Source organism: Monopterus albus, unplaced genomic scaffold, assembly GCF_001952655.1.
Source record: "Monopterus albus unplaced genomic scaffold, M_albus_1.0 scaffold77.1, whole genome shotgun sequence".
NCBI lineage: Eukaryota > Metazoa > Chordata > Actinopteri > Synbranchiformes > Synbranchidae > Monopterus > Monopterus albus.
This window is the reverse complement of record NW_018127957.1, coordinates 839,568-852,201: the sequence shown is the minus strand read 5'-3', so window position 1 is coordinate 852,201 and position 12,634 is coordinate 839,568. Positions and strand designations below refer to the sequence as shown.

The window sequence follows — 12,634 nt, the reverse complement described above, 5'->3', positions numbered from 1 at the left end:
ATTCTGTGTTTTTCTGTCAATATGGGGTGCTGTGTGTACATTAATGAGGAAAAAAATGAACTTAAATGATTTTAGCATATGGCTGCAATATAACAAAGAGTGAAAAATTTAAGGGGGTCTGAATACTTTCCGTACCCACTGTACCACAACTAACGGCTGTTAAGGGGTATGCCTGTTATTGTTCGTACCTTTTTACAAATGTATAATGCTCCGGTGACAGCGGAGCTGTCTGCCAGAGGTATAAATAAGGAGGGCGTCAATCAGCGGGATGCACCCCAGCTGTGTGCACCAACAAACAAATCGCTAATTGCGAATGCAACACAGCTGAGGTGCGAATCCCGCAGGTCGAGAGAACAAAGGAGAAAGAGGCGGAAGAAACGCAGGTCGAGAGAACAGAGGAGAGAAAGGCAGAAAAGAGGCAGGTCGCGCCAAGTGGACCTGACAAAAACCCAACTTAAATTTATTAGCCATTACGTTTTTAAGAGGGCTATTTGTCACCTTTTCAAATTAAAGGACAAATGAAAATATCCCTGGCTATCAACACAAACCAAACACATACATTTACATAAAATAAAATAATTAAGGGTATTTTGACAGACTCATGTCACAACACAAGACAAAAGCAATAGGCATACACATTAACCCAAGAATATATGTGATAATATAACAGTGCACAGCTTCATCAAAATGAAAGAGGCTGTCAGAGTATCAAAACAGACACAGGAGGTTGGCAGGTAATTGAGGCTACAGGGACAATGGAGCAGAGCTGGATTACAAACTGGGCAGTGCAGACAACTGCCCTGGAGCACCAGAACTCCTGGAACCCTCAACTGATCTGTACTGAACATACAGAAAAGTTTAAGGACTATGCGTCAACTTCTTAAGGTACATCCTGTTTCATGACCTGATCTTGAGGTCCACGTTGAGTCCAGATAGTTCTACCAGAATCAATTTAAACATTACGTGGAGAGAAAAGCAGCTATTTTTTCCACTTGCATGGGTTCATCAGCCCACGCTGCTGAGGAAGCTGAGGAATAGAAACTGCTAAGTTACCAAAAGTGCCCAAATGTGATTTATTAAATACGTCTGTTTAGACAACAACGTGAGTAATACTTTCATAAAGGAATATTATAGGAGTTTTCTTCTGTGGGCCACATCTTCACACATCACATTGTATACCGTTATATACACGCTTCAGTAAAATTTAGACTATGCAGCTGCACACAAACCAAAACCCAATCTGAAACAGTCAGAAGCTACACAAAACAGTTTAAAATGTGCAATAAGCCACAGATATTAAAGGCTAGCAACATTAAACACCTAAACCATGTCCTTTCAGGTAATTATCTAAGAAGACACGACAGGAGGAAACACTAATGCACACAATGTTTACAAAACAAACGTCACAAAGATCTGAACAGACACAATCAGCTGCCTGACATGGCTGAGTGGCACTAGTGGCCAAACAGAAGCCACACATTTTGTAGCTCTTTCATGACAACACAGACACAGGTCGATTCTCTGAAACGGGCGTTTATTGTCTTCTTCTTCTTTTAGTCACGCCGTGAGAACTATATTCATGAATGAACAATACAAGGATATTAGCAGCTAAACAATGCTTAGCATGTACAGAAATAAAAGAAATGAAGACATTTATAAATAAAGGTACCTCGGCCGCTTGTCTTGAAAGAGATTCTTAGTTGCTTAACTGCCCTTGAATGTCTGGCTTGCCTTCAGACAGAGATAATTTTAATGCAACTCAGCAGAGCTTCGTGAGAGACATCTGCTCACCTACAGTCCAAATCGAGAAGTTCCATGTTGCTCTTGTAAGTGTTCACGTTCTTGCGAGACACATTTCACTACGTAGTGTCTCTTAATGTAAAATGAGCGGTTACATAAATTACATCACAATAACCCATATTCATCTTAGCAGCTTTGAGCTTAAATGAACAACATATTTAACACAACATATTCATGGAATACTAAATCAACTCAACACTTACACATATAACAATATACAACCATGACAACTTAAGTTCATTTTGCAAACAGTTAAGGGTCACTTTGCTATAAACCAGTTTAAAGAAACGTGGGCTCACCCTTCCCAGAACAGGAATCCTCTCATTTTTGACACCGTCCAGGTCTTTGGTTATTCCACCTTTGCTCATTTTTATGGAATAAATTAACCTGTTTGGACATGATGACTCTCTCCTAAGGTGGTAGGTGTCACATCTGACCTCAAGTTACCTGCTAAGGCCAAATGTCGCTATTTTGGCAAAACTTTATTTTCTCTGACATCACCCAGCCAATTGACACCACCTCGGGTCATTTTGCATCAATTAGGCCAGCATGCGCTTATAATTACAATCATTTATGTGGGAGTAGCCTATAAATCAACCTTGTTATATTCAATTTTTATCCAAAAGTTCAATTACAAAATATAAGTGAGAGAAGATTGTTCAATGTGCAATAGCATTTAACTTGAATTCCATGACGTTTGGTGGTTTTATTCTTTTTTTCTGTCCGTGTAGACCCAATAAAAACAAATAAATGAATGAATGAATGCAGATTAGCAGGCTACAGTGTGCTGCAGTGTGTTAAACATGTATGATAATGAATAACATATCATGCATTTGCCATATGAAAAGCATTAGCACCATTGTATCATTGTAATACCTGCTGGTATACTACATGTAATTTACCAGAGAAGCATATCTACATGTATCATAAGCCACAGATAGCATCAGTGACACTGTGGTCATGTCCTCAGTATTTTTTTCTAGGAATTTGGGGGGTTTTGGTCATCTTTAAATTCTACACTTAAAAACATACTATTTATTTTAGACTTAGTATATTTAAACCGGGATAACTTTTAGGGCAATAAAATAAATACAATAACTCAGTATGTTAAGTAATAAAACATTTTATATGACAGATCCACAGTTTTCCAGTAAATTCCTGGACAGAGCCACAGCACATTTCTTGGACAGTTATTTTAATTTAAAAAATGCAGTTATTGATCTCCAGAAGAATTTCCTTTATAGAACTCAATTTAATTATACACTATTTAAATAGGTTTTGCGGGAACTTTAAAGCAGCTACTGTAGCTCAATAACTAAAAACTAAAAAAACCAGACTCTTCTTTGAGCTATAACCTCAGTTTTCCTAAAATCCTTGATACAACCCTGTTTCCATTCCAGGTGGGTGCCATGCATTTCTCTTTGCTTCTGTACTTTCTGCTGTAAGGGTGAAAGTGCCAAAGTAAAAATAAAGGTGTTTCTTTAAACCCACTTCCATTACATTTTTAAATGAGTAGAAATGCTCAGTGTCACATCCTTCCGCATGGGTTCGGGCATGGTGCTCTGACAGCTGTGGACTTATCAAAAGTAAGCTGAGAGTGTCGGTCAAGACTGTGCAGGTCACAGCACCTCAGACCTCCCTCAGCCTCCCTCTGAGCTTATTGTCACACAGAGAGGTGGAAGATGGAGATGCAGGGCCAGTGAACTGCAAGCCACTGGGATAAAGTAGGGTCATTATTGGCTCGCCCTGGGCCATCGCCATGCATCTTCCCTCCTGCCTCAGTGGATGTGACTGTGGTAGGGGGGGCTGCCTCATGTTTTCAGCACTGCCACATGGTTCCTCAGGTGATGCGCTGCCTTCTTACCAAAGGACGTATTTGCCATTTACCGCTGTCTTCATGGATGTCCTATCATCCAAGCCTGACATAATCAATGATGACTGTTGTACCGAATGAAACATTTTCTTAAAAAAAATCAAAAAAGTCAAAAACTGCTTTTATCGTCAGCAGCCATACTTTCATGAAATATGTTTTGCAGACCTTGCGCTACATCAATCAATTTGACCATATAAAGAGATGAGAGAAGCTTCCAGTCCATATACCCACTAAAAGCAATCTAATTTAATGCAATTTAAAGTCGTATCAGATGAACCTGCATGGAGATAAAGTGAGCTCAAATTGAATCTGCCATCAGTTGGGCAAGACGCACATACATCTCTATTCACCAGCCAGGCTGCAGTCCACCTCCCATGGTGAGTTTGTGTCAAAATAAAGGAGATATTAATTGCTTCATGTGGCTACCCATTGCATGGCTGGAGCCTTAACACAAAGCCAGCAGGGGAAAGAGCTTTGTGTTTACACAGCTTTTCACAGTACAGGCTTGTGATGCCACAGTGCCAGGGCCTGCTCCCCGATGCGTGTACATCCCATCAGCCAATTTGGCCCTCTGAAAACAAGCTACTGATTGATTACAGAAAATGGAAAAAACAGAGGTGTGGAGTAACACAACAGGGACAAGGAGTAGACTAGTCCTACAGAGCCTCCTGGACTCATCTAAAGACAAACTGTAACCCTCTGCCAGCAGATCTGTCATGGAGGCCAGCCCAGCATTATTTATCTTTAGCTTAGTCTGCTCAAACAGCTCAGCCTCTCTGCTCTTTTATGTGGATATTAATAACTTATGAGTGAGAATTTGAGCAATCAAAAGCCACGCATAAGTCTGCTGTGATTGCTCCTTTAGTGGGAGGATGTGACAATGAAAAATGAAACAAAAGACCATATAACACACTCTTTGTGTGGAGCTGTAGTGAGAGTGGTGACTGTGAGTAGTTTGGCACTAGAACACTGTCACCACCTTTAAGATTACTGAGCAATATTACCACCTCTATGTACTAAGTGAACAACCTGAATGTTTCTGTTGATTGTCTGGAATCAATATAATTTCCCTGTAAGTGTGTGTGTGTGTGTGTGTGTGTGTGTATACAGAAAATGTTCTGTGATTAATATAGTCATCAAGATAGGAATTCCCAGATACCCCCAAGCCTTCTTTCTGTCTTTCATTGCATTCAATCATCTAGAAAAGTCGCAGTTCCAGTGCTTGAACACAGTCTTTCAGTTTGAAACAATGGCTACTACAGTAATTACAGACACTGTCACTGCGACAATGAGGCTCTAGCTGGGCTCTAAAACATTCAGATCAGCCTCAAAAAGAAAGGGGAAGGCAAATTTGAAGACCTGTGTTTTCTCTCCAGCAACATACGGGGGGGGGGGGGGGAGTAATTTGCAGGTTTGTGTAATCTGACATAAACAGATGCTTTGAGGGGAGCATCATCATCCCTGTCCTTTTGTTCACTGTGCACAATAGCAATTGCGTTTTTCATCTAGCATGCATTATGTGGCTTTTCATCATCTTTTAAACGCAGTAAGGGGAGATCTGTTGCCTTGGAAATACAAAGGGCGAGAGTAATTGAACACTGGAGGCAACACTGACAGCCACACAATACAACCCAGCATGACCTTCGACCTTTATCATGTTGCTCGACTATTCCTGGAGTTCATTTGTCCAGCTGTTTACGCACTCTACTCTGCATATGTTAGAAACTAATCTGTTAGTATCCTGTCTTTCATTTAAAAAGTGCACAGGCAGCAGGAGTACAGAATATTGATAAGAAATGAAGGGCAGAAAAAAGTCCAGCTGTGAATTACCAGAGTTTATCAGCCACTCATAAAACACAGTAACTAGATGTGACATATCTTGTAAAGCGCCACATGCAGATTAAGTGTGTTGAGCCCTCGATCAATGGATCATCAAGACTCTCCAATTAAAGAGGTGGTGGACTACTAGAAGCTCTGTTTGCTGGTAATGATAAAAAACTCTATTAAACTTGCTAATTAAATGATAAGAGTAAATTAAAATGCAGGTCAAGAAAATGACCGGTGGTGTTTTTTTAAGCATCGATATCTGTTGGTTGCATGAGGTGGGCATGATGGCGGAGGTGTTGGGGGATCATTAGCACAAACTCGATACCTTTGTGGAGCGCAGTGCGGGCCATCCATCCAGCTGGAGCTCTGTGAGCAGGCAGCTGCAGACTGGGGCACAGTGAAATTAGTTAACTCAAATTTGAAGCTTTAGGTTTTTTAGTATTATTATTTACATTGTTTATGCAGAATAATAAATGAACAACATATAAATAGCTGTATATTTTAATATGAAATTGAATCATGAAATAGTTCCTATTTGTGATTGCAAAAATCCGTCCCAAAGTGAGAGGGACACACATGACTTGTTTATGGTCTGTAGCTGGTTTGTGCCTCTTTGTGGTCATTTTGTGTCCCTCTGTGCTTGTTGCACCTCACTCTGTAGTGATTTTGTGTCCCTTCACAATTGTTTGATAAACTTCTCACTTCACAGGGGCCTTGGGTCGGCACCCAGAACACTCATTCAGTAATTCACTCATAAGCTATGAAGCCAACTACCTATTACCTTCTGAGTCTGGGTGGGGGGGGTGGCCAATCAGACACCAGAGGTGAGGTGTAAAAAAACAAAACAAAACAAAAACCTCTCCAAAAAGCCTGGCTGTTAAGCAACAACATATTTTATTTTCTCCCCGTTTATATACTATTTAGAAAATAAGACACATTGAATAAATACAAATTTAGAAAGCGACAGATCTTCGCCGCATTCTCACAGCAACACGTGGTTATTCTTACAGAGCTCTCTCGGAACTAGCAGAAGGATTCACTTCACAGAATCCACCCTAAAGCAGATTTGGGCCACATACTGCAATGAAACACTTAGGACTGGCATGCAGATGCTGAAGTGGTCCCCATTTACAGACACAGAGAGAATGGATTGGCACATTGATAAGACGTTGAGAACATCTAGAAACATCGGGGGGAGGAAAAAAAACATCTATATACACAAAGAATAAATAAAGAGAAATAAGGTCCAAGACAACTCTAGTGTACAGATGTGACCGACTTCTTTCCTTTTAACCATCAGTTAACCTTCAGCTGTCAGCCTCATCCGGGACAAAGTTCAAATATAGTACAGTACAACAGGGGATGTTCACCAATAGCAGAATGCACCATTTACAGTGTTACGAACAAACACAAAATATCACCCAGTGGTTGGCATCAGTTATAGCTCCCTTTCGCTATGCGTGTTCATAGTAAGGCAGGATACAGCAGAGCTCTTTGAATCCCATTGTTGAGGTGTACAACAGGTAGTCCAGCTGCCTTGACAGTGGCCACATATAAAATGAACTCCACTCCTGTTGGTGTCCTCTGGTTTGGCAGATATAAAGTGGCACAAAAAAGTACAGATTGGATCAGAGTGCCAAAGAAAAGCATAAATGGTGTCAGCAGTATGTTACAAGTTGTCCAGTACACTTTCTCATTCAGTCTTTATGACAGACAACGTTTTATCCAAGCATGGCAAGCAAGACAACCAGAGCTGTATACATAGACTAAGAAGTGAGGATCAGGGATCCAGGATGCAGAATCCAGGAGTCAGACGTTCTCCTTCGAGAGGGACAAGAAGAAAGGGACAGATGCTATCTGACTTCCAAGCAGTCCAGGTACTCCTGGGCCAGGTCATAGCAGAACCGATACTGCTCCTACACAGAACAGAGGTTTATTTCTCAAAAACTGTTTTTCTATAATGTAAGTCATAATTTGCATTGTGACTGTGCTTGATAATCAGACTGACCTGCTGTTTACTTTAACTTCATGGTGTGTAAATGCTGGCTAGTTTCTTTCTGTTTTGACCCTAATCAAAATGCAGCTTTGTAGCCGCAGTAATTGTCGGCCTTGTAAAAGTTTAGATGTATTTTATTAAAATTGCTATTTTTATGGACATAGCTAAGCAGCTAGTTAGCTACACCGGATAATGGCGTTCTCATTCTTTATTTCACCTTGGTACTTCTGATTTGAATCACTGAACAAATCAGCGATGTGGGTGATATTTCACAGTTTGCAACCAGGCTAACTGTGATCAATCTCAGAACATATTCCCCTTCTGTCTCTTTTTTGTTCATTATCACTGTAAATCCGTTAATTGCATCATACAGTTTTGGGATAAATGCAAATTTAAAGAGTTTGTAATGATTTGCGCCCACTCTCTGCTTGTCTTACACTTTGTATGCAATATACTGTGTCTAAAATGTAATTCCCTCTTAGCTAAAACAGTGTTTTACAGTGGAATTTACCTTTATGTGGTAGACTTATGAATAACATACATTTACAGTACTTCAGGAGAGTGCCTGATGTAAATTCCCTGAGCTGCTGCAGAGAAGGCTTCCATATCCCTGACAGTTCCTGTCTCAGGCAGTAGCACAGTACAGTATGATATGATATGCGACAGTAAAGAGAGTTAAAGACTTGCTTGCTTACCATTGTCTCCACCATGTTTGGCTTAGAGTTGCGCAGTGTTTTCGCAGCAAAGAACACATCCACCATGCTGTGGTGACGAATCATTTCCAGGATAACGGTGCAGGCACAGAAAGTCCCGCTCCGGCCACCGCCATTCCTTTTCCAGAAGGATGGAACAAAGAAACACACACAGAACGAAGCATAAAGACATGAGTGACCTAATAAAGATGTGGAAGAACATTTCAGACAGCCTCAGGGGGGGCGGATATTCAAGATGAATATCCGAGTAAAGTTCTCATTAAAATACGGGAGTGGGGACTTAATCAGATATGAGGTGTTTAACACAGTGTGACCTCAGGAGATCAGAGGGCCCTGACACGGGGGACAAATGTAATGGGGGGCACCTCACATCAAGCAGCTGATATAATAACACAAATGGTTTAGTTTTCCTCTGTAGCTTTAATAGCTCTGAAAAAGAAATTTTGTGTGACCATGGCAAGTTTAAATAACAGTAGCAATTTGAATAATATGAGTGCAGTCTGGCATCTTATTAGAACACAGTCTAGCCTTCAGTGCAGAGTCTGAAAGCTGCTTCAAAAGCTTTTCCATTCAAGCAAGAATAAAATTCATGAGCAGCTGCTGAATGTAAAATACTTTTAAATGTCAGATTTGAAAAGCGGGCCATCACATAAAGGTCTGGAGTTGAAAATTAGTATTAGCTATTAAAAACACATATTGTACAGTATGCACAGCGTGGGTGGATGTTAAGTGGGCTCACAGGCAGTGGACAACGGTGCGTCCCTCTCCACACTCCCTCTGCCAGTTGTGAACCTGAGCCAGAAGGCTGAGGAAGGCTTTTCTGGAGTCTGGGACGTCACGGTACGGAGACCAGCGCAGGAACTGGAAGTGACGCACCAAAAGCTGACCTTCCTGAAGCTAGAAAGAGTAAGAGGTGTGGAGAGGGAGGAAAAAGTGAGTACAGGTTTGTCTTTTTCCAATATATCCCATCAAATATGCATTAAAACCACCTCATATGCTCCAAGTCACAGACTCATTTATCTGGAGATGAGCCACAGGGGTTTCTGTCAATACTCAGACCTGCTCAGGTTCCACTGTGGAGGTTCTACTCTTAACTTTTAATGGGCTGTTAAAGGCATGTTTAAGATATTACTAAAACATTGTTTACAAAAACCCCCATCTCATCTTTTACCAAGCAGCAACAGCCATGTCTGAATACTGAAACCAACGCAGAAACAGAACAGTATTAGCAACTTTTAAAGCTGCTATTTGTGAATGTGTTAGCACTTTCCAGTTCACACATCCAGCAGCTAAGGGGCAATGCAGCATAGCAACGTATGCTGTGTTGGTTAAGTCCAATTGTCAGTCTACACTAACTCCTGAGAAAGCTGTCTGGCTTTTTATGTTGCTCAATGCTCCACTGTGCTAACCAGCTAGTTGTTACCTTTGTCTGAGCTGCTTTAATGAGAACAGCTGTTTGCAGAAACTAAAAAAAAGGTGAGAAGAAACTATTTTAAACTGTGTTTTATCTGTTGACCTCTACCAAACCCAAACTTCAAAACATCCTTGAAAACTACTGGTACTGCCAGAGAAAAAACATCCTTGTTTCTCTTAATCTCTTTTTCTGTAGACTGGGCCAAGGAGTTTGTTCTTACATGTGAGATGTCACAGCTGTAGAAGGGACACAAACAAAACAGGGTCCCACCCATTTCCACCTTGCTACATCGTGCCTTTTGTTGTCAAAAACCTCATAAGCATTAGCAACACTTGATGTGACGTAGAAGCTATCAGCTGTCTCAGTAATGGTCTCCTGTGTTACTCTAATTATACCTAGGTACTACAGTTTATTTGACAATGACACTACTCTGAGCATCTTTGCTGTTTCTAGTGAGCAGCATCCAATGGAATACCTTCTTGGGAAAGAGGCTGTCTTGCTCTGTAGTGTTTGTCTCCTCTGGATCCTGCAGACAGGCCATGTGGGACAGTTTCTAACTTGGCATGAAGATATTTGAGGAGCTGGCTCGGAGTAGAAGGGTGATGGAGGTAAGGGGGTGCAAGGGGGTTTCACAACTAAAGGAGGCTTAACAACGAGGACACACTGGTTTGACTAGCTGCTGGCTGCATCTACAGGAGACTGCTGAGAATTTAATGGGGTCAAAGGATGGGAGCTGGAAGTGTTGCAACGGTGTAAAGTGGAGTGTGAGTCAGGCTAAATTGCTCAGACAACACCCAGACACAGGTGTACACATAGACACACAATCCAGAAACACATTCAGTAACACAAAAGTCAAACAAAAATATGGGAGACGGTCAAAAGCAAGAAATTTCTTTTAATAATTGCAGATTGTAAAAATAAGTGTGTGTGGGTGGTGGTGGGTCTGTTTACTTCAGCATCACATAATCTGCTTCTTAAGGACTTGGGACTGATTAGCCCCCTTAAAAACATATGAACTGAGCGAGGGCCAGGAAATGTGTCCCACAGTACAGAACTGGAACAGTCTTTTGTTAAGGACTTGAGCAAATGTTTTATTCCATATCCAATGTTAAATTAATAATGTCATTTGATAAGAAAATTTAACACTTAAACAGTAAAGCTTTCAAACTGATATATCAAGGACAGAGAAGGATTTAGAGTTTACACTTAGATCTTAATGTTTCTTTACTGTGAGGAAAGCAGATTGATGGCAATGACATAGTCACGTTAAATCAAGGGTGGGTAACGTGGTACAAATAAACAGGCTACATAAAAAAACTCATCCAATTGATTTCAGTCAAGGTTAGATACTGCTACTCTAAAGCTAGACAAATACTGAATTAAATTATATTATAGCATATAAAACTGCTATGTCTGCCTCATAATGAGATATAGTGGACACAATAACTGGAGCATCTGCAATCTAATCCAATGCAATCTAATGAAACCCAACACAACACTGGCCATATATTCATACTGAATGCCAATTTCATGACCACTGTCCTTGGCACGAGACACATGCTTTCAGTTCCAGTCTCATGCTATCACATTCTGCAAACAAAGTCCTCAAGAAAAAATATAGCTTAGTATGTATCTATTCACACAGGACAACTTCTGAATGCATTTCTGCACCAGGTTTGGTCCAAAAACATTAGGTGTGAATGTTGGTGTCAGTGTTAAAGAGCAGCCCTTAACTAGGTAGGATGTAAGCTCTCAGGCTCCAAAAAAGTGGGCTGACTTGTTTTAGCCATATTGTCATGGTTACCATGCAGGTACAGTAAGACAGTGCAAGTTCCTTTTAGTTCTTTTTGGTTGTTTCCCTTTGTGTAACATATTTCTCACCCTTCTGTCAATAAATTAAACCAGATAAATAAGCTTCCTCATGTTCTTATCTATCTCATGGTGGATTTGTACAGTATGGAAGCAAATCACGGCCAGAACAATCTGAATTATTTCAGCAACTGTACAGTACATTTTGACATTTTGATAAATTCTTCCCATATGGCCGTACTGTATGACATGTATTTGGCCCTATATAAGATGACGGCATGATGGTACAGTAGCTGTTTAGTTACTGTTTTACCAGCTAAGAAATAGAAATGATCTCTGACCAAAACTGTCCAGAATAATGAGTGAAATTATAGATTGGATATCAGAGAATTATCAGCCGGGTTGTGTGGCTGCTGACATAGCTAGCTGTTATCTGTGTGTTCAGACAGAATGCGAAGAGAAAGCTTTTACTGGTACACCTGTAACTGTGTCCACACACATTTTTTACTGTTAGTCACAATTTAAATTAAGTGTTAGTTTGCATGTATTCGGACAAGAGATGGCTCCTAAGGATTGATCAAGGATCAATCACTGATTGATCTATGCTCTGATTTTTCATTTCGCACCGGTTCCACCTACCCGGGTGATGTTTTGAACCCGGAAGAGACGAATGATAACATCATCATCGGCTGTCCTAGAGAGAAGCTCCACTGTCATGGGCCCAAACTGCTGCAGCCCTGGTTCAGGCCAATACTGTAGACAAGGCTGAGAGGAGAGAGCAGAGGGGTAACAGGTCATTAGCCCACACTTGCTTGAGGCAGGACAAATCATTATGTCAGCAGCCATTGACGGTGAAGCCTACTAACAAGACACCTGAGAATTGACAGCAGAGGCAATTAGCCTAAATGACAATGATTATCTACAAAGAGCAACTGTAAATTAGATGGGGAAAAAGACACATCACTAGAAACAATCCCTCACATAAACCGCAGTCACCTGGCCTGAATTATTTATGAGTCAAATCATTACCATTAGCACGTTAGAAATTAATGGGGTAGGAGACTTTGGCTCTGCCTGGGAGAGATAAACAGGAAGTTAGCTGAGAAGTTGGTGCTCACAAAAGCCAAGGTCTCCCATCAGTGCTACTTCAAAGTCAAGTCCCCCCAGAAGTGATAAAAACCCCCGCACACAGGGGAGTGACG

The 12,634-nt window shown here is 40.8% G+C and overlaps 1 protein-coding gene across 1 annotated transcript in view; it reads right to left on the bottom strand.

Moving 5' to 3' along the window:
- Positions 1–1,517: 1,517 nt before the first annotated feature.
- Positions 1,518–12,634, bottom strand: part of ptprua (protein tyrosine phosphatase receptor type Ua) — a 211,090-nt gene continuing 199,973 nt past the window's right edge. The window contains 4 exon segments of the mRNA XM_020606414.1: positions 1,518–7,416; positions 8,192–8,327; positions 8,949–9,106; positions 12,072–12,197. Of these exon segments, the coding sequence (XP_020462070.1) occupies positions 7,354–7,416; positions 8,192–8,327; positions 8,949–9,106; positions 12,072–12,197 (483 nt within the window). The 3' untranslated portion in view covers positions 1,518–7,353.